The sequence below is a fragment of the Chanodichthys erythropterus genome, chromosome 20 (genome assembly GCF_024489055.1).
Source record: "Chanodichthys erythropterus isolate Z2021 chromosome 20, ASM2448905v1, whole genome shotgun sequence".
In the NCBI taxonomy this organism is placed as follows: Eukaryota; Metazoa; Chordata; class Actinopteri; order Cypriniformes; family Xenocyprididae; genus Chanodichthys; species Chanodichthys erythropterus.
The window spans coordinates 33866422-33889299 of NC_090240.1; the positions used below are offsets into that span (position 1 = coordinate 33866422).

Genomic DNA, 22878 nt, shown 5'->3' on the forward strand with positions numbered 1-22878 from the left:
ACATTACAATGTTCCATTTGTCTTTTGAACGATGACTCCTATCAAGATGCTTGAACAGATATAGATTGAGTTGAGGTTGAAGAACAAGAAGTTCACCCGCTGCTCATCATAATGAAATTCTTGCACCATTGCAGGTTTAAACAAGTACACTTCATTCTCACTTTGTGGATCTTTGCTAAGTGAATCTCTCTTTTTATTTCCATCTTTTTATCATTCATTTCTCCTAAGTTCACTCTGCCTTTCTTGATTTGATCTGTCAGACAGAGTGTTACTGCATTTCACTGTTTCTACATTACGTCCTATTTCTCTCTGCTTTCACAGCAATTCCCAATTCCTATAGTCATTTTCCTCAGATGGATTCACCTGCTCCTGCTGAGATTTGATTGACAGGCTCTTAAGTTCAGATGTTGCCGACTAAACACCCCGTCCCTCTGCGAGCTTCCATTTGAAGACATCTGAATCTGTAGAGTATAGAAAGTACATGGAAATATAAAAGAACTCATTGCAAAGTTTTCCTGTACGGCGCAGGTTTATGTAACAGATTTGGGTACAAATCTAATTCACTCCCCCAACAGCACATAAAAAACATTATCTGTTAATCTTCCTGCAGAGAAAAACTTTAAAAGTGATTCTGAGGGCAAGCGGGCATTTATTTGAGAATTACATTTTTATATTTATATCCTCAAACAATGCAGCTGTGCGTCAATCTAATCAACACTCAGATCTCATTAATAATTCCCCTCTTAACAAGACATCTCTAACAATGGTTATTGTAATACTTGCGGGACTAGTGTATCATCACGAGCCTTTATGGTCCCACAGGAGGAATTTGTTTTACCTACTCGTGTATAATCATATTCAAACAATAATCAACGAATCCCCGCAGGAAAGAGAAATCACAACTGAGATATCTTTAATATCACAATCATTTCTTCAACACGGCAATTCTACAGTTCAGTCTTCAATTTTGCTCTGAGAAAAAGATCCTAGTAATCTTACACACGTCCGCTAGAGTTTCAAAAAATAATGTCTCAAACTGTGCTCAGATTTGCCAATATAATTCTGCAATCAAAAGTTAATTTGAACTCAAGCATTTCTCATCAAATTTGTCCAAGACCAAGTTATGGTAAAACATACATTTTATTAATATTAATTGGGGTTGCAAAATTTCGGGTTTATGGGAATTAATAGGAATTAAAGGGAACAAACTAGAAATTTGCAAAGTTACTGGTTAGCCAATAACAGGGAACTTCAAGGTTTAGTTCATTTTCAAATGAAAATTAGCCCACGTTTTACTCACCCTCAAGCCATCCTAGGTGTATATGACTTTGACAAAGTGGGGCGTAGTTACAACCCCCCCAATACAATACAACCATACCAACGTTCAACCCCCCTAAAGTTGAAACCAAATCTACACCCTTGGGACAATCTGAGAAATATGAATAAATATCCTGAAGCATCCTAGCTTTATAATGGCAGTATGTGTTACCAAACGAGTTTGAGCTGAAGAAACTGCCTCCATTCACATCCATCCATCATAAACATATTCCACACGGCTCTGGAGGGTTAATAAAGGCCTTCTAAAGTGAAGCGATGCATTTGTGTAAAAAAAATCCATATTTAGCCTTCTGTATTCAAATTATGAACTGGCGACACGTCAGTTCCGTAAGTTGAATAGGGAAGGCGTAGGATGTACAGTGGTCTGGTGGAAGCTACATATTTTACTTCATAACTTGTAAAATATGGATATTTAGATCTGCAGGCAGATTTGAATGTTGAGACCACACCGCTGAGATCGGATGTGTCGGCGACATCTTTTCTCTGATGACGTGTTTACCAATAGCAAACCACAACAATCCAATCAATTCCCCATTGACAAAATCCCTCAGATATTCATAAATATAGGTAAGAAAAAGGTTGCCGCAACTTCCGTTTCATGCCGACTTTAAATCTGATAAGATTCTAAAAGGTTTCTAAAATTCATCATCTTCATCATTTTGGAGTAGCCGTACTCTTCACTGTATGGGAGATAAAGCGAGATAAGACATCCTTTACAACATTTGCTTAATTATTTCTAAAGGTGCCAAAACAACAGAGAGACTGTTAAATTGCCAATTACGCTGCTTGCTACATTTATTTATTTAGTGTTTATCCATTTATCCTTTCAAAACAAGGATACTGCCGTCTTCATGGTTGCTAAGTGAAAAACCCAAATAAATAAGAATCTGGATAATTGCAATTGACCTCTAAAGTCACTCATTACAACTCTTAGTATTCAAATAAATTAATTTATTCCAGCTTTCCTCAGGGATGGTTCTTTCAGAAGATGTGCTTTTTTTTCCCAACTGGATTTAACTAAAATCCATCCATCTGCATGTCTAGACTATAACAAAAAGTTTAGGATAGGTGATATGATTGAATATGACTAGAAGTTTTAGTTTAGTCAGAACAGTCTAGTAAGATAAATGATCATCTGCTAATGATTTAAATAGTTATCTTGTGTCAGCTGGCAGCAAGGGTTCGGCAAGCCCGCAACTAATTTTCATGATGGATGGTGGAATTCAATTACCCTTAATCTGTAATTAAAGTGAGAAGAGGCAGCCAATGGCTGTGATTTATTACATCACAAATGTCTGAGACACAATCAGGATAGCAATCTATAATTGTATAATTGAGAAGAGTCGCTTGCCTTATCCGAAACAAATTTAAAGTCTGATGCCAAAGGAGAACCTTTTTGAGTTTCACAAAGAACTTTTTTTTTATGATCTACACTATTAAAAAAAAGATTCTTTATTGGCATCTATGGTTCCATGAAGAACCTTTTACATAGATGGAACCTTTCCAAAGCTCAAAACTGCTTAGATTATTAAATTCAGCATGAAATGGAAGTTGCAATAGTCTTTTCTTTTCTATTGTGATGCATATCTGAGTGAAATGGCCTTTTGAACAAGAAAAACTGTAAGAAGGGACTTGATTTGTTCATGGGGAATTGATTGGATGGTTCTGGTTTGCTATTGGTGGATCTCATGTGAGTGACAGGTTGCTCCGCCCTCATGCCAGTAAACACGTCATCAGAGAAGAGATGTTGCTGCAAGGGGAAGTTATTTTGATTAATGATTAAGACAGCACATGAATTAAAAAAAGATTTATTATTATAAATATTATCACGTATAAATAATTTATAATAAATATTGTAATAATCTATAAAACTAAGAATTGCCAATTTTGATTTCATGGTGATTAACACACTAAGAAAAATATGGTTCGGTAACACTTTAGTTTGGGGAACATGTATTCATTAAATTGAGTTTTGCCTCAATAAACTCTTAATTTACTGCTTATTAATAGTTAGTAAGGTAGTTGTAGCATTTCAATTTACGTATTGGGTAGCATTAAGGGATATAGAATATGGTCATCCAGAATAAGGCATTAATATGTGCTTTATAAATACTAATAAACAGCCAATATTCTAGTAATATGCAACCTAATAAGCAACTAGTTGAAATTGAGAATTTTTCCCCATACTGTTACCAATGGTTCTTTTAAAGTCCCCCTGTAGTCAATAATTTTATCCCTTAAAATGATCTTTAATCACCAATATGACACGTTTTTTCATCTCAGTCAGACAGCTGCCTTCTAAAAATCAGCATCCTTAGAAACGCTTTGAACAACTCAGAACAGTGGAGAAAGGCATAGAGTTCATCATAATATACATCATACACCCGTTACATTGCTAAATCTACCCGATTTGTCATATCAAGGGAAAAATATACCAGGATAACCTGGCTTCTCTTGAGACTCCCCTGCTTCAGAGCATAGTAATGATATGCTAAAGCCCGCCCACACATTGACGTGATTGGTTACAAGGTAGTTTGTGATGTCAGAAACACCAGCGATTTCAAACCGCCTTTTTGAGATCACTGCAGTTTTAAAGAGAAAATACTCAGCAATGGTGTTGACTTACGGATTTGCAAAGCATATTAAAAACACCACACAGACATATAAACAACATTAAAAACTTGATTTTCACCACAGGGGGACTTTAAGAACTTTTTACTCAAACTCAAAATGGTTCTTCTAGTTTTGGAACTATTATTAAGAGTGTAGTTTTTGCAAAAACCAGTGCTTTAAAGAACCCAGAAGCTAATATACTGATCTGTAGAAGCTGTAAACTTTTTAGCTCTACAGAACATCATGAACTTTATACAGTGAAAAATGAGGTTACAGTGAGTCATATAAGAGTGTGAAGCACATTTCATGATGCCTTTGCAATTCTTTATTCAAATGTTCACACCATACCAAACAACACGGAAGTTGAAGAATGAAGAATGTGGAGGTTTTTCAATATCGCGGCCAATTTTGGAACATTTCTAAGTGCATAAATATGATGTCTTGCCAGGTCTGGGATATCTAGCACTGAGCAGGCACTGAAGATTTGCAGTGATGTCAAATGATGTCAAGCCACTGGCTTATTTCACCAAGGTGTTTTACCAAGTGCTACTGGGAATCTTTTCTGCCTGCTGTCATCAGATTGTACAACGCCTCCTCATCTTCCTCCTGTGCTGACGGTCCTCACTGCAGTCTGGGCCGCTTCCCCAGTCACGATTAATGACGCTGTCTCTGTGCCAGGTTAGGACTGTTGAGCACTTTACAATGATGCTGCCTTTTATGCATGAAATTTCAGTAATGTGCGATTCAGTCTAGTGAATCACATTGTTTGGACATTCACTGATTCAAGTTTTATGTTTTTTTTGTCTTCTTTTTATACATTTCAGTGCTGCTGTTCTACAGTTTTGACGGATGGAAGTATGAAACGACTGACCGACGTCCAAATGAACGAACAATCTCAACTAAATGGTGACAGAATTAAACTTAAACATATATATGTATGAATTCATTGAAATGAACTGGACTTCTTACATTACAAAAACGGAGCACCTATTTACACTAAGTGCAAATAGCGTCCCTTGTTGGCAAATGCTATTTACACTTGCTCCGCCCACCAATGTCTGGATGGGCCACTTAAGTTTTAAAAAAGACACACTGAATTTAACGTCTTCGGTGGCACAGCAGTAGTGAGTAAGACTCGCAGACCTGGCTTTTAATGCAGTCGACGCAGGATCGAATCCACCCTTTGCCAAGCTTGCATTAACATTTACATTTAGTCATTTAGCAGACGCTCAATTTTTCTCCCAATAAGGCAGCATCCATTTAATAATTTTAATAAATATTATTATTTACACTGTAAAAAATATAATAATATAAATATTATTGCATCCTGTTAATGTACAAAAATACTGAAAATATCTGCCAATATGAAGTATAGATAGCATCTAATTACTATTTACTCTTATTGCAAAGAAATGATACTTTTACATGGTGTAAATAGAATATATCGCTATTTTCACCTAGTGTAAATAGAATATTGCTAAGAAAATGCTGCTACTGTCACTATTGTCATTGAGGTGTAAATAGAATATATTTTGCCTTAAAAAAATCATACAGACTTTTCAATGGTAGTGCTAGTTTACACTAAATACAACTAGAAACTACATTCATAAAACATATTAATCTATAATAGCATTTACCTAAATATTTCGGTATAATAAAAGAAGACCTAAAATGCCACTTGAATCAGTTCATGTCCATGCTCGCTCGCTCACTCAGCTTTAATTTTTTAAAATGTTGGAAATCAAACAGCCTGTCATTGTAATGCTAAATGTTAAATCAACAGAAGCACAATAACACCAAGCCTTTTGAAATAAATAAATAAGTAAATAAAGACAAACCCAATCTTTACCACTCAATTGCAATTTAAAATCATTTCAATACAGCTGCCATTAAACTCCATTAGTTTCTCTGTGAAATTAAAAAACCATGAAACTATAAAATAACTGGCAGTATCTTGCAGCTAGAAATCTAGTTTATGAGAAAACAAAAGAGAGCTAGTGAATATAATGACTCCATAATGGCACTTTAATGACAATCAATGTTGCCCAACACATCCCATTCATCTCAGAGGAGTGAGATGAGTCTGAGGAGGCTCCTTCATTAGTTGCACACAGCTACATTACATTACAATACCTGTTCCTAATTAAAACTCCAAGTTTAATGCATTGCTTCTTAATGCATCATACGAGTTGAAGGTGTAAATAAAAGATATTACAAAAAGATAATAGATTACAATATTTATTATAAGAAAGTATGAAAATCTTACACTACCAGTCAAAAGTTTGTCAAATGATTTTTTAAATGTTTTTGAATCCTTATGCTCACCAAAGCTGCATTTATTTGATCAAAATACAGTAAAACCAGTAATATTGTGAAACATTGTTATAATTTAAAGTAGCTGTTTTCTATGTGAAAATATTTTACTGTCTTCAGTGTCACATGATCCTTCAGAAATCATTCTAATATGCTGATTTGCTGCTCAATTATTAATAATAGTTCTTATTATTATCTATATCTACCCCAAACTATTGAATGCTACTGTATCATGGTTTCCACAAAAATATGAAGTAGCACAATTGTTTTCAACATTAATAATAATCAGAAATGTTTCTTGAGCAGCAAATCATCATATTAGAATGATTTCTGAAGGATCATGTGACACTGAAGACTGGAGTAATGATGCTGGAACTTCAGCTTTGATCAGGAATAAATTATGTTTTACAATATATTCACAGAGAAAACTTCTTTCAAATTGTAATAATATTACACAATAATATTTTTATAGAGCCTTATTATAAATTTATACAATACATTTTTGATACAGCCTTGGTAACCATAAGAGACTTACCAAAATTAGTAATTTTCCCAAACTTTAGACTGGTATATAGGAAAATGGAAATGACTAAATATATATTTCGAGATTTGATATTTTGAGCCATTTGAGATCATATCTGGTTTCTATGAGCTCAAAGGGCAGACATAATAGCAGGCAAATCATTTTAATGGTCACATAATGCCAGAAAGGTATATGTCATTACATCTATTTCAGCTCAGTCTGTTTAACCGGCCGTGTTAAATGTCAGGGTTTATGAACACAATGTATCTCCTCTTTTTATGTTTATGTGATGACTCATAGTAGTTAAAGATCTTCCCAAACTCATTTGCGTTATAATGACTACAGGACTTTGTCCCCTGCTGTTCTTGAGGTAAAACAATTGCGTACACGTGCTGTGGCTGGCATTCACTTATTATAGCCATATTTCCAAATATCTTCTTTTTCACTGTGATTAATTCTAGAACTGACTGTTTCCATGGAGATATTCAAATGAGTTGACATCAATTTTCCTAACTTTTCTTTGATGCTGCATCATTAAAATCCCATAGTAACCTCCGATACCTTTGAGATCTTAGTGCGTGGCAACTGTTTCACAGAAAAATGATTTAACAGCAGGTTAATGCTTAAACCATGTTTAGCTGTCTTCCCTGTGGAACTAACGTGTGCGTGCCATCATTTCACTATTTCTAAATTCAATCAAAACTTTTAAAAAAGGTTCTGACATTTTTGAAATTGATAAAAACTCTCTTATTGCTTTCATATAAGCACAATCAACTTTTGATTCATTTTCTCATTTTAATATGCCGTTTTATGCTGTAAATTACGCTCTAAGTGAGTTTAGCCAAAATTATATGTTTTTTTAAAGTAGAAAGGCAATTGGCAATTTTACAGGTTATTGTTCTTTTATCGGAAACCAGAGGTGGAAGTGTCAAACACATGCAGCTTTAAGCTGAGATACGCTTCTTAAAGAAGATTAGGCGTGTAGATTAGACACAGTCAATTAAATGCACTTTAAATGCTATTATTAATGCAAATTCTGCACAATCCTTCTGGCAGGCGTACAATGTGAAGAATACATTATGTATGGCTGTAAAAGAAAAAACAATGAAAGTGTGTTATTCATTAGAATGCCAGTAAATTCATTTTTTTCAGTGTATACAGCTTTATCAAAGAGAGCAGATTGATAGAAGTCATTTCAAGTCTGCATTGAAAAACACACACAAAACGAGAACAATAGCAACAGCAAAACAATTGAGATACAAATACAAGGAAGGTGAATCACGTAAAATAAAAACCTTAAATTCCAGCAATGCTTCTTTAGAAATGACACATGTGGTGCTTGCCAGTCATCAGCTCCGATGGGAATTTAATGTTTTTCTGTGCAGATGGTTTTATCTCTTTGCATTCTCTAGATTTTGAACATTATCTGTGCATTTTCAATAACTCCTGAAAAGTACATCAAAGCACTGACATATACGGCTTATATATGAAGAATGCTGGGTAGATTACTTACAAATTGTAGTCTATTACTGAATACAAATTGCATGATGAAAACTAGTTGGTAACAATCTATTACATTACACATTTTAGGTAATATAATCTGACTACTTTTTGATTACTTTTAGATTACTTTGACTAGTGTGTGTGTGTGTGTGTGTGTGTGTGTGTGTGTGTGTATAAATATATATATATATATATATATATATATATATATATATAGAGAGAGAGAGAGAGAGAGAGAGAGAGAGAGAGAGAGAGAGAGAGAGAGAGAGCAATAGATACACACACACACACATATTTACAAACTTTTATGTTAGATGTGATTAGTCACGATTAGTAATTAGTAATTGATCATGATTAATCGATTTGACAGCACTATGCGTGCTTATACATAGATTTGAATAGGATAATCTTGTACTCTATTGATATAAAATACAAAAAAAGAAGAAAAAATGACATAGAAAAATTGTTAGGAAGTGCATTAAACTACAGAAGAGGATTAGGGCCAAGCAATAATAAAAAAATAAAACGATCTCGAGATTAAAGTTGTTAAATTTCGAGAAAAAACTTGAAATAAAATGTTGAGGATAAACTTGTTAAATTACGAGAAAAAAACTTGTTAAATTTCGAGAAAAAAGTCAAGATAAAATGTTGAGAATAAACTTGTTAAATTACGAGAAAAAAACGTATTAAATTTCGAGAAAAAAGTCGAGATAAAATGTTGAGAATAAAGTCATTAAATTACGAGAAAAAAGTTGTTAAATTTCGAGAACAAATTCGTTAAATTATGAGAAAAATGTTAAATTTCGAGAAAAAGTCGAGATAAAATGTTGAGAATAAACTCATTAAATTATTAGAAAAAGTCGTTAAATTACGAATTTGTTCTCATAATTTAACAACTTTTTTCTCGTAATTTAATGACTCTATTCTCAACATTTTATCTTGACTTTTTTCTTGAAATTTAACAACTTTAATCTCGAGATGGTTTTATTTTTTTATTATTGCTTGGCCCTAATCCTCTTCAGTATTAAACATTACATTACATCAGGGTTTTGGTGAAGGAACTGCAGGAAGTTTGCAAGTTGATGAAAAGGTAATATTTATTTAATAATTATTATTAATAATTAAAGTAATAACTACAGCAAAAATATAAAACTAAAATATTGTATTTAATTTTTTATTTTTTTTTTCAAAATAAAACACAAAAAAGATGAATTATTATTATTATTATTTATTTATTTTTTTTTGCTGTGTGGCCTCGCAATTTTATGTGTAATTATATCCTTTACAAACATATATAAGAATTGAGGCTCATTCATACAGAACGCGTCTTTGCGTCCAAAAAACGTGAAGCACTCAGGGATGGTTTTGACATAAACATAATATCTAATTACAAGTAAAATAATTTTTGGAGTCTGATTATGTAATCCAGATTACATGTAATCAGTTACCCAGCACTGTATATGAACAACCTTAGAGACGTAACATGTAACACTAGAGCAAGGAGATGGCAACACCAAGGTTCGATTCCTAGCTGACAATGAATGCAGTGTAAATCACTTCAGATAAAAGCATCTGACAAGTCCATGAAAACAAAAATGTAAGACTGGTGAAAACTTCAACCTGCAAGAGCATCGCTGCAGGTGACAGAGATCAATACGGAGAAACACAGTGGGATTTTTATTTATCCATACATGATGGAGAGACTTAGTCAGGGAAAGATCTTTTTCATGGTTAATTTATTTGTAAATGAAATCCAGATGGGATTTGTAATTAAATCATTTGCACTCTTTATATGATGGAAGTTAATCATCATTCCATCTCTACAAGTATAAAATATAAGTGAAATACAATGATTTTATGACAAAAACAACAAAACAAAAACAAATCAATACAAAACATCATATAAAGCAGTTTTAATAAAAAATTAGATGTTAAATAAATTTACAAGCAATAAAAAGACTGATTTTATTGTATTTATAATAAATCAGATTATGAATTCCATATATTCAATATTGTATGAAACTCACAAAACATTTCATTATTTATCTAAAGTTATATATGCATGTATTTACATTTTAATTGCTGTCAAAACAAAGATATGGTATGCTGCATTGGTGTATCCAAACGTAAAAATGTTTAGCCATTACAAATCCGGGGTTTGAACCTTCACCCTTTTGGTTAGCAGCCGAGTTCATTAAGCACTACCTGAAGAATTTATTAAATATGGCACTAGGACTCTAGTGATGATCTATTGTATTAGTCTCTGTATTCCTACAGGGCATCAATACAATAATGAGCTTTCTTGTGATATCGGTCCAATATCTCCCTGTGACTGTAGCCCTGCGTGCGGCTCCTGAAGATGGAGGATCCAATTAGTGTAAGAGCGTGCCGTAAATCTCATGATAGAAACGTTCTCAGAAGTTCAACGTCTAATATTCTTCAGGGAGATCTTCTCTTAATATTCTTCAATCTTCTTTCTCACTCAGTGGAGGATCAAATCAATTAAAGTAGTTGAAGTGTGATGGATGCACAAACCCACATATCGTAATGGGTAAAAAATGCTTGATTCTGACACTAGAAAATTGCCTAATCTGTTACTGTGTAGAAGCGTATCATCTTTTCATAAATTATTGATTCCCTCTAATAATTCATTAAACAATGTTGCTGAATAAACAGGCACATGAGAGCATAATTCAGACATCAGCATTTGCTATGGATTACCCTGTAGCATTGTCAGCTAAATTAAAAAGCTCATGAAATGCTTTGATGAGCACAGTTTTCTTTCCTGGGTTGAATTATTTCCCATTTAAACAGGAAGTTGAGGGCGGGACATATTGCTTAAAATTTGTTTTTAATAATAATTGTCAGCTTTTAGTAGTACACTAGTATATTGATCTGTCAGCCTTGAAACTAAACTCAAAGCTAAAGAATTAGTTCACTCACTCATTAATTACTCACCCTCATGTCGTTCCACACCCATAAGACCTTCGTTCATCTTCGGAACACAAATAAGTGTTACGTCAAATGTTTTTTTGCCGCACAAAAAGTATTCTCGTCGCTTCATAACATTAAGAATGACCCACTGTAGTCACATGAACTGTTTTAAATACGTCTTTAGTAGCTTTCTGGGCATTGAAAGTGTTAATTGTCTTACTGTCAATGGAGGCCTCACTGAGCCATTGGATTTTATCAAAAATATCTTAATTTGTGTTCTGAAGATGAACGAAGGTTTTATGGGTGTAGAACGACATAAGGATGAGTAATTAATGACTGAATTTTAATTTTTGTGTGAACTAACCCTTTAAGAACAAATGTTTGACCAGTAACGTTAACAGAATTTTCATTCAAAGTTATCTGGTCTTTAATGACTTTTGCAAAACATTAACATGAAAAAAAATGTTTATACATCTTTCATGGAAGGGTTTTTTTTTTTTCCTGAAACGTTTTAGTTGGATATTTGTCTAACTTTTTTTGTTGTTTTCAGATAACATCCAAAAGTAACGTTCCCATATTGTTTGCAAAATTATAAAATGGACTGTTTCCTTAACATTCACACAACCAAGCAAAAAAAAAAGGTTTTAAAAACTTTTGAAACATTTTGAATGTTCAGGAAACATTCCGAAATAATGTTTTCATAACTAAATGGGAACATTAGCAAAACTCTGCCAGTTTGGAAAAAGTTCCACTCAAAAAGACTGAAACAAATCACAAGGCTGTGCTACAAATAATCCTTATCTGTCAGTTTGACTGAATAAGCTCTAAAATTTCCTTCATGTTCTAGTTTCAGATGTCAGGAGAATAATGTAACGCTTGGTATTTTAATGTGACATGGTATAACAAGAAAATCAATGGCAAGAGCTCTCTTCAGTCGCTGTATTTTTTCCTTTCTGACTATTTTCTTTTTCCCTTTGTATTCCGCTGTACCAGTGAAAAAAGGATAACATACTGTACATTTGTGGTCTGTTCTCCCAATTTAATTTACAAGATATCCCATTAATAATTCACTGGAGTGCACTAAGAATCTCTCGCTTCCCAGGTTTATTTTCACATGGATGCTTTGAAATGTACTGTAATTGTCTCCTCTTTTCACTTCTAATCTCTATTAGCAGTGTTTAGCAATCTTTCTAAAGCAGGCAAATACAATATTTATTATATTATATTATATTGACGTAAATCACTTTGAAATATTATCACTCAATGTTCCAGTTAACTATTAACAATGACGTTTGCCTCAATAAACTCTTAATTACTGCTTATTAATAGTTGGTAAGGTAGCTGTTAAGTTTAGGTATGGGGTAGGATTATGGGATGTAGAATATGGTCATGCAGAATAAGGCATTGGCTAATAAGCAACCAGTTCATAGTGAGAATTGGACCCTATTTAAATTGTCGCCATGAACATTTTTGATTAAAGGCGTGTGCTCACTGTGCAATTTTGGCCACAATTTGTTCGTCTGAGACTAATTTTAGCTCAGACAAAATTCTGGCAGTGTCAGAAGATTTGGCGCACAGTCCTGCAGTGTTAATTCTCCTAAGGCGAACGTCCAAATGTCATTTTTCAAGACAAGCCATGATCAAAATTAACACTAGAGATTTCTTTGTTAGCCACCATTTCAGTCCCGCGAACGTGTATGGGTTGATGATGTAAAACTCCGGACAAGTTTTCATGCACGCGTCCGGTTTTAAAGCGTCTTAACTGTCATACAGTCTGACATAAATGACAGCTGAGATCCCACAGTGTGACATGAGGATGGAGGAGGTGTTTGTACAGTCTGACAAGCAACAATTGTAAAAGACTATTATAAATCGCACAGTGTGCACCCGGCTTAAGGCAATGTATGTCACATAATACAGACATATTACTACAGTGACATTTAACACGTCCATAGTATTGCTGAAGAAATAATCAAGGGGTATTCAATGTTTGTTCTAGTAATTTGTTAATACTTTAACACTTTTAAATGTCATTTTAATAATCAGTGGTTGAAGAGAGATTAGAATAAAGTCACTTGTCATTGTACCCAGTTTTTGAAAATGCATATTATTGCGTTCATAAAACAAATTTTTCGCTGATTGTTTACAGTTTAATGGAAGCTACTCCCATAATTTGTGCAAAATGTCATAGGGCGTAGGAAAAAGGTGGATCAATGAATATCATCTTTTGGGATCTCTGAAGCATTTTTGAGGTTAAGTGATACTGAATGGCTTTACTTTTTCTCTTTGACTCTCCTTAGTGTCTACAGCTGGGTGAAGCGGTCGTCATTTGAGAACGCTTGATTATAGACACCATCTTTCCCGCCAAGGCTTGAAAGTGCGGATCCGTTTTCTTTGACTCTTCCGTCATCCTCTTCTGCAAAACCAGCATCCTTGTCTTTGGCTCTGTGGTGGGTAAACCATCATAAACAGGTCAGATCAGAATACAGGGAAGGTGACATGTTGGTATCTACTGTAAGACATCATTTGCACCTGATATTAACGACTACAAGCTACTCATAATGTAGTTAAATACAGTGAAGCAACAAGTTAATATAATGCTAATTACATTGAATTTATATTTTCATAAACACTTTTTGTTATTATATTTTAAACTCTTCACATCCTGATTGCAATCAATAATAGAAGTGGTCTAAATATTAAAACATGTACAAACATATATCTTCTGTGGAAGTCTCAGGACCAAAAAATGTTGGTCCCATCATTGCATTTGGTCAGAGAATCAAGCACGCAGCCATCTTTATAATTTTGTCTTTCAACTTCCATTTTTACGGTAGCTCTGTATATTTCTATGGAATCGCTGTCGAAGAATAATTACCTGGTCAAGTGGATTTTCTTATTGTAGAGTTAATGAAAGTTATCATGAGCATTGTAATGTTTGAAGCGGATGTCATTACAAATGTCAGTAGACTAAAACAAGCGGTTCATTCATAAATCCGTAAGAGCTTACCTTCATGCTGTGGAAATACAAACCGGAAGACAGAACACAAGGAACAAATTGTTGAAAAGGGCGGGGCTACATAAGGTCCATACAGTACATATGAGAAATGACAGTTTGATATTTAGTTTAGTTTGCTCTGCTGTAATGTGAATTTTAGACAAAATCTGATCACATGTGGGCGCAGTCTGATGATCCGATCACTTGAGATGGATATTAATACCAGGTGCATCACCAAACAGACATTTAAATGAAATGGTCTGTCAAAAGAACATTTCTGACCGTCGTCTTTTGCTAACTGTAGACATCAGCAAAGCCAGGATCCCCACAGCCACAGCACCTATGACCACACCAAACACGATGAGCCACGGAGGAGTGTCGTATGTGATCGGGGCCACCAGCGTCGGTGGGATTCCTACGAATTCCAGGGTCATGTCCGATAACATGAACGCACTGTTTATGCGATGCTTACTCTTCCTGGAATAATGAATAGTGTGTTAGGAATCTGGCATGCTAAAGGAGAATCAGTAGTATCACAGAGCTAGATGCCCTATCCACATTATTTTGAAAGACGGAAGTGAATGTGCGAGACTTCCGCTATACACTGTTAGGAAAAAAAAGTTCATTGAGGTTCTAATTCTCTAGGGATCATGACTCAATTTTAAAGAACACTTTTCACCCAAAAATGAAAATAATCCCATGATTTACTCACCCTCAAGCCATCCTAGGTGTATATGGCTTAATCTTCTTTCAGACGAATTTTGAAGCCCAAAAAAATTCATCCATCCATCATAAAAGTAATCCATATGGCTCCTTTATAGAGGTTAATAAAGGTCTTGTGAAGCGAAGTGATGCGTTTTTGTTAGAAAAATATCAGTATTTAAAACTTCATAAACTAAAATAACTAGCTTTCGGCAGATGACCGTATGCATACTGCGCAAGTCGACTTGCGCCACAAAAGTTATTTGACGTGAACAAATAGGGCTGTGCAACAAACTCAAGCTCCTCTTCTCTTATATCAAAACCCTCCAAAATTTCTCGTTTTAGACTTCTAATTTATGACCGATGTTTTGTTTTGTTCTATCCTCTGCGCTTCCACCCTCATCATGGCGTGAGGCGTCGGTTCAGAGGTCACTCTTCCTCTGCAAATCGATGCGTACGGCCGCCTGCCGGAAGCTAGTTATTATGGATATCTCTTCAGAAGGCCTTTATTAACCTTCTGGAGCCGTATGGATTATTTTTATGATGAATGGATGCATTTTTTTTTTTTTTTGCTTCAAAATCTCTCCCCCCTTCACTACCATTATAAATCTTGGAAGAGCCAGGATGTTATTAAATATGTCTCCAATAGTGTTCATCTGAAAGAAGATAGTCATATACACCTAGGATGGCTTTTGGTTTTTTTTGGGTGAACTAACCTTTTAAATGACTACAAAATACTTTCAGGTTATTTCAATTTTTTCTAGTGATAAAGTATGTTACGAGCTGTTTAATTCATAAAATGTGTAATCAATAAAAAATTAATATTATATTATCTGCAAGAACAGTTTAAGATTTAAAGTACACTGCAAGTGCACATTAAATACAATTAAGCGCACAAGGATAGCTGCTTATATTTTTGCAATAGCATGTCATGTTGATGCCCATGTGCAGTCTACCATTTAGTAAGCTATCAGCACATAAAGTCTAAACCTCTAAACCTGCAGCACAAAGTGTTGACTCACCTCACCGCTTCTTCAACTTGTTCTTTGGGGATCAGTTTGGTTGGGTCATCTGGTGACGTCACCACGAACACGAACGACACTCTTGGCGTATTATTGCACACCAGTATGTTTGCAATGCTGAAAAAGATTATTTAAACAAGACCAATTAGATGTAATCATTATTTTTGTGAGGATAATGGTGTGGCTGGTGTTTGTTATGTGGTGATTTTGGTTGCAGTACTGGAAAAATGGTTAGAAATCTAGAAATTTGAGGGTTTTTTTTAGTAGAGGGCATTATAGAAAATGCACTGGAACTGATGAAACAGCCTCACACAAGCATACACTTACACAGAAAAAAAAATCATTATTATGAGTAGCAAAATTGTGTGGGATAATAAGGCTTTTTTTAGAGAATATATTTTGAATTAAGTTCTTAACTAATTGTTTTTATGTTATAATTCTAATTAGTCCAATTTAAATCATCAAGTGTACTTCTAAAAGTTGACAAAGTTAACTTTTAGTTGTCACAAACATCTGTGAAAACAAAGAAAAAAATATTGATGACTTATTTTATTTGATGACTGATTTTTGACCAACCAAATGCTCTCATAATGAGACTGTCTCTTCTATTAATATCACCTTTGTGACTGTGATGCTAAATCCTATTGGATATGTTTTTTTTTAAAGGATGAGCCCTTTAACATGTCCAAATTTCCTATTTGAAAAGGACATATGTCAACAAATACTTTAAAAAGTATATACTTGCCAATGAGGTAAGAGACAAACTTAATTTGCCATAGAGTACCGTTCAAAAGCTTGGGGTTAGTAATTTAAAACTTTTATTAACATTTTTATTCAGCAAAAATAGTAAAGACATTTACTTGGGCATTAAATATTTCTATTTAATATAAATGCTGCTCTTTTGAACATTCTATTCATCAAAGAATCTTGAAAAAAATGCAACACCATTTAGACAAAAATATTAAGGAGACCAACTTTTTTCAACATTAATAATAAAAAAAAAATGTTTCTTGAGCAGCAAATCAGAATGACTTCTGAAGGATCATGTGACACTGACGTGATCACATGAATAAATTAAATGTTACAATATAATCACTAATTAGAAAATAGTTATTTTAAATTGTAATAATATTAAAAACATTTTTTATTGTATTTATGATCAAATAAATGAAGTCTTGGCATGCAGAAGAGATCAATCATTTAATGATAGTTTATTCTGTATTCTCTGAAGTCTCATTATTTTATGCAGTTTTGCTTCTCAAGTAAATGTATCTTGTTTTAAGGATTCTTAGATATTAATAAAATGACTGCCACGTAAATCACATAATGTCAGTAGACCAGGTTTCCCGGTTATATACTGTATGCAGCCAGTAAGATTCAAGCAGACACAGGCGTCTTATCAATGTAACATGATGCTGCAAAAGAACCACACGCTCCCTAACCAGTGTCTCGGCATCAATCAATACTGCGGTTCTCTCATAAACAAGCCTGAAGCATCTCTGCAACACTTCAGCTGTGAGATTTCACAATCGTTGGGGGCCGATATCTGGCTGGGAAAGGTTAACTGGAATTGATTTCCCTTGACCCATTAGCGTTTATATCGGCCCGTAATTACACCCGTTAAATTAATCAGTCTTGCTTTCCCTAGATCTGAGAGTGCAGCTCAATTGCATGAATATAATTAAGGGGAAAAACATTTAAAAAAATACATTTAATCCACTAAAACAGTTCAGTCTTAAAATGACATCATGCATTTTTCTTTTCACCTGTAGATGATCACTTTTATTATTGAATGTGTAAAATTTCATTACACAAAATGATATCTATTCATTGCACATATCTCGTTTGGAGAAACAGCAACATTACCTGATATGTGATATTCGTCTATGCCAGATTTAATTTTAAGCATGTAATTTATCTCATCTAAGTAGATTCTTAATGATTGTAATTTGAAAGTTTCTTTAAATTTTCTCTCACATGAATAATATGTGACATAAATAACTCGGTTAACTATATCACACTGTGAACGTGACACTTCATTTCACTAAATTCACTAAATGATGCTTTGTGGAGCTTTATGGAAATATATTTTTGAAGCAATGAGTGGTACTTGCCAGCACAAAACTATGCTAGGGTGAGTGGTTGTTAGTGTGTTGCTATGAGTTTTTTTTTTCACCTGTTTTATATCATCTAGGCGAAAATCTGAAGGTCTGAGCACAAATCATTGACATATTATCCTAGGGCAAACAGAGTGGATTGAGAAACATGCCAGAGTTTGCTACTTAGGGTTAGGAGTTTGTTCAAATTCCCAACTCTAAGTGAGAAAAAAAAGTAACAGAAAAAAAAACGTGCTTCAACAAAGGCAAGAAGATAAGGAAGGCTGTTGAAATGCTGGTCTGGCCTGGAAGCTGATATAGATTTGCGTGTCAGCAGCGTAGCAATGGAATCTCAGACCGTGCCATCAAATTATTTGCCGAAGGGGAGGCATATAAATTGGAAAGAGGAGAGGGCCTTGATTGGAGCCTTGGGGGACACACCGCATTAGACTGGAACAGTACATGATCTATGTTCCTCAATAGATATAAATTACTGCCTTGCGTTAAGAAATTATGTTAGGCAGAGGAAAACTCTACCAGCGAAGCCAATGGCTGATAAGCGGTGAGTAGAATATTACGGCAGACAACTACAAAAACTGCCGGATATTAAGATTTAATGCTTGAAATGGTAAACCCCTCTGTAATTTTTAATGTAGCATAAAGCAGTGCAATATAACGTAATGTAAAGCAAAGCAATCTATAATATTGGTTAATCTAACATTGTTAACCCGTCTGTCATGTAATGTAACATAATGCAATGTAATGTAATGCAAAGCTGCAAGACAAAGCAATGGAACGCAACGAAAGCAAAGCAGTGAAGTAATTAAAGCATCCAAAAACCACATGAACGATGTTATATATATTTTTTAATTGTATCCCAAATGTTTCTAAGAATGTTTAAATCCTGACAAATAAGCAATTTTAACCAGGACACGAACCATGTCCGTGCGTCGCCTATCAAAGACATCATACCCGCGTTATCTACGGTTTCCAGTTTTAATTTGCAGAAACCATGGAAACACCAAAGATGCTTTAGTATATTATGTGTTTTATTAGACAGATGAGCAACTGTTTGAATGCATTCATCAATAGAAAACTAATCATGTTATATAGCTCAACAAAGTAAGTCTTATTGTTTAAATCTCGTTTTCTTGACTTAAGGCCTTTGCACACTGAGTCCGAAATTTTCGCATGCGTTTTTTCGTATTCGCAATCCTAAAAATTCGTCACGCACAGAGACCTTGCACACTGAGTCTGATGCGTATTAATGAATGCGTTGCGCAAAAAATCGCAAAACAAATCGCAAAACAATACAAAATGAAGTCTTCAAGCAGTGAGCACGATTAGTTGTCTCCTCTCTTCTAAAAAGAGAAAAAGGAAGAGGAAATATTGGGTCCATTCAATCCCGAGATTGCATAGAGAGAAAGGAGAGTTCACCTCATCAAGGAGTGCGGGATTATCTGAGCGTTTCAAAGATTACTTCAGGATGTCAGTGGCTCTGTTTGATGCTTTACTACTGGCACGATAAGTCTTTATATTCGGTCTCTTTGTATTCCTCACGTTGTTTGTCATTCAGTGCTGCTGTTTTGTGCTGTAGAAGATGTGGATCAACTTGTCAGATGGCATTCTGGATTGTCAAAACGTCTCAAAATGCGTGCCACGGATGCGAAAAACGCAGAAAATCGAACCTGATCCGAATATTTTTTTGATGGACGAAAGTTTCTGAGGCAGTGTGCAAACGCGATTGACATAACATGAGGTCGAATTTATTTTTTAACGTGCGAAAGTTTCGCATGCGATGACCTTTACCGCGACTACCATGTTTTACCATGACTAATATCGATCTATCTTACTGTAGTGTGCAACAAGAGTCGCATAGTAGCCGCTGAGCAAACGCAGAGCAGCATTATAACAACAACTTTCAACACACAAATGTATCTAATATGATAAACAGCGCTGCTTTACCCCACATACGCATGACCGGAAGAAGCGGAAGCACTCGTCTGCGGCAAAAATAAAAGTCCTGCTGCTTTCGAGCCGTGTGTCGCTCTCGTCTCTCATTAGCAGTCGCTCCAGCGCCTCTTTCCGCTTCAACAGTTTTCAGCCACACCCTGCTTCATACTACGGCAATGTTAATTAATCTTTAATACATTTGCTCATCCATGAATTTGATTTCTGCCCGAGTCACGTTGGATTCTTTTCCAGCTGTAAACGTGACGACAACAATCAAGGCGTCATCAAGCTACACCTTTGTTTTGAAAAAGCGACGTCTAGTGGCGAAAAATTACATATTGTGCCTTTAATAACACTGATTGGACAAGTACAGAATACAACAAGCAGGCCGGTTTAAATATCCGCTTTTCCATCTAGAAATGTTGCCAAATAATTCAGTAATTTAGTTGGTCCTGACAGTGAAGACAAAATCTGACCCACTCCCCCACATGCATGACAAACAAAGAGATATGACTCTTGCAGCCGTCAGCTCTTACTCAAAGGCTGAGGTCAAGTCATTCCGCTCACGTTTTCAATCACAATCAAAGTGGTCATCAAAAAAACAGCCATGGATTGAACAGTTTAGGTGTTGATTATCTTTTGTTAAGTGTGTCAGCTGCTTGTGTGTGGGAGAGTGGTGTCTACTCACTTATACGTGTCTTGCTCAGTATGTCTCCTCATTGCAAACGCCAGAGTAGATTGGAAGAGAAACATCTCACTCTTATTCCAATCATACTGAGAGGGGGAGAGAGAATGTTAAATTATTTAACAGATTGCACAGATCAATATGCCCCCAAAAAATTATGAAACCAAATGAAAAGAGGAGAAACAAAACAAAACCCTACTGCATTATCTCCGAGGGCCGTCTTAATGCTGAGTCTGACTTTAAATCCATCTGTGCTGTCTACAGAGAGAGAGAGAGAGTTCATTTATTCACAGAAATCTTGGGTTGTTGTTGTGTAGATCCATGTACTTCCTGTTCTTTGTGGGCTGATAAGGCTTCTGCTGAGTGGATCCTTATTTACCATCCTCCTAAAAGATCCTCGTTTGGGAATTCATTTGTAACTTACTTTATTTCTCAGTGGTTTCTCAAGATACTGAAGAAAATGAGATAAGCTTAGATGCCAAACAAGAAACTGAGTCTGTCCTTTTGGTCTGACAACAAAGTGGCATAATCAAGTTTATGATGTTTAGACGCTTCAGCGATGATTTTTATCCTTATTTAAACTCTCTTGAAGTTTAATTTCACTGCAATTTCACACTCACTCTGAACATTTTCACTTTCTTCTTTCCTTTAAACGTATCCTGAATTGAGTTTCCTTTTCCCTGGTAGGCGAATATCTCAAAAAAAGTTACAAAATAATAATAACAAAAGTTATAAAGACAGTAAAAACTTATTTTCAGATAGTTGCCAAGGTAACTTTTCATTTAGTTTAACTTAATTCAAATTAATTAATATTAAATAGACATATAAAAAAACTAATAAAATGACAAAAACACAATGAAACTAAACACAACAAAACTAAAAGTGAAAACTAATTCAAAATATTAACAAAAACTATAATAGTATACCAATGGTACTAAAATAACATTGATTAAATGAACTTTCCTATAAAACAGGAGTATTTTCAGTGTTTTATTACATTAAATTTAAATACGTTTAATTTAAAAAGGTAATACAGCAATCCAATGTTTAAATACTTGCAAATTATTATTATTATTATTTTTTTTTTTTTTGCATTACTGTAACAATGAGTTTATTTCCCCAAATAAAATGAGATTTTAATATATTATAATAATATATAATAATTATATTTTTAAAATGAGAATTGGGGGGAAATTTGCTTATAATTAGGGCTGCAAGATATTGAAGAAAAGTGTGAACTCATTAAATAATACAATATCTGATACAATAGTTTACCAAACAGAAATTGGACAATCAAACGAAAAAATAAAACTGCTTTGTCTTCACTTTATGAATGTACACTGATTCTTATTAAAGCTATAAACGGTATTCAGTCAAGAGCAGTGAGTGATTTTCTCTTTGTCTTTTGTTGTTTGATTAACTTTAATGACACAGATGGCAGCAGGTTTATTAGGCTGCTGTCACTTTAAGAGTGAATTCACCTATCCAATATACTGATACACACGCATCTATCTATCTATCTATCTATCTATCTATCTATCTATCTATCTATCTATCTATCTATCTATCTATCTATCTATCTATCTATCTATATCTATCTATCTATCTATCTATCTATCTATCTATCTATCTATCTATCTATCTATCTATCTATCTATCTATCTATCTATCTATCTATCTATCTATCTATCGAGTTTAGGCTGAAACATAACCTGGAATCTGTTCTTAGCATGTTTTTTTTGTTGTTTTTCTGAGCTCCTCCAGTTTATTAATTGAACTTAAAAAGGAGAGATCAATTCTATCTGATTGAACACATTTTCTAGTATATTCATCTTTAACAGCCTCTCAAACGGATCAAAGCGCTCTTCAGGTTTTCTTTCCACTGTGAGATTAAAAATGACTGCAGCTAGTCTAAACTGAGAACAAATGACCAACCCTCGACAGGCGCAAAGATCATAGGAAAACAATTTCGCTCAAACAGACACCCATTCACACAATTTCCAATCGTTGAGGGGAAAGCTTGAGATTTTTACCTTTACAAAGGTCCTGTGCTACCATGGGCGGCAGGAGTATCAGAAGAAGAACTGCGGTTAGCATCTCTCTATCTGGGTGAACTTTAACACATATGCCACTGAATTCAGTGCTCAGAGATTATAAACCGTTCAGAATGTGAGATACAAAAGGGCTGGACAGAGCCG

General features: G+C 34.5%; 1 protein-coding gene across 1 annotated transcript; it reads right to left on the minus strand.

Annotated features, from left to right (window-relative positions):
- Positions 1-9354: 9354 nt before the first annotated feature.
- Positions 9355-22878, minus strand: cltrn (collectrin, amino acid transport regulator). Its single transcript, XM_067371072.1, has 6 exons — positions 22714-22878; positions 20880-20938; positions 20684-20769; positions 15947-16063; positions 14505-14699; positions 9355-13669 (listed from the first exon to the last, which is right to left on the minus strand). The coding sequence occupies exons 1-6, from the start codon at positions 22775-22777 to the stop codon at positions 13528-13530; spliced, it is 663 nt and encodes a 220-aa protein (XP_067227173.1). The 5' UTR covers positions 22778-22878; the 3' UTR covers positions 9355-13527.

Coding starts and splice junctions, on each gene's coding strand:
- cltrn (XM_067371072.1), bottom strand. CDS start 22,777: ATGCTAACCGCAGTTCTTCTTCTGATACTCCTGCCGCCCATGGTAGCA. Junction 20,770..20,879: donor CGGCCCTCGGAGATAATGCA/GTAGGGTTTTGT, acceptor TCCCCCTCTCAG/TATGATTGGAATAAGAGTGA. Junction 14,700..15,946: donor CAAGTTGAAGAAGCGGTGAG/GTGAGTCAACAC, acceptor TCATTATTCCAG/GAAGAGTAAGCATCGCATAA.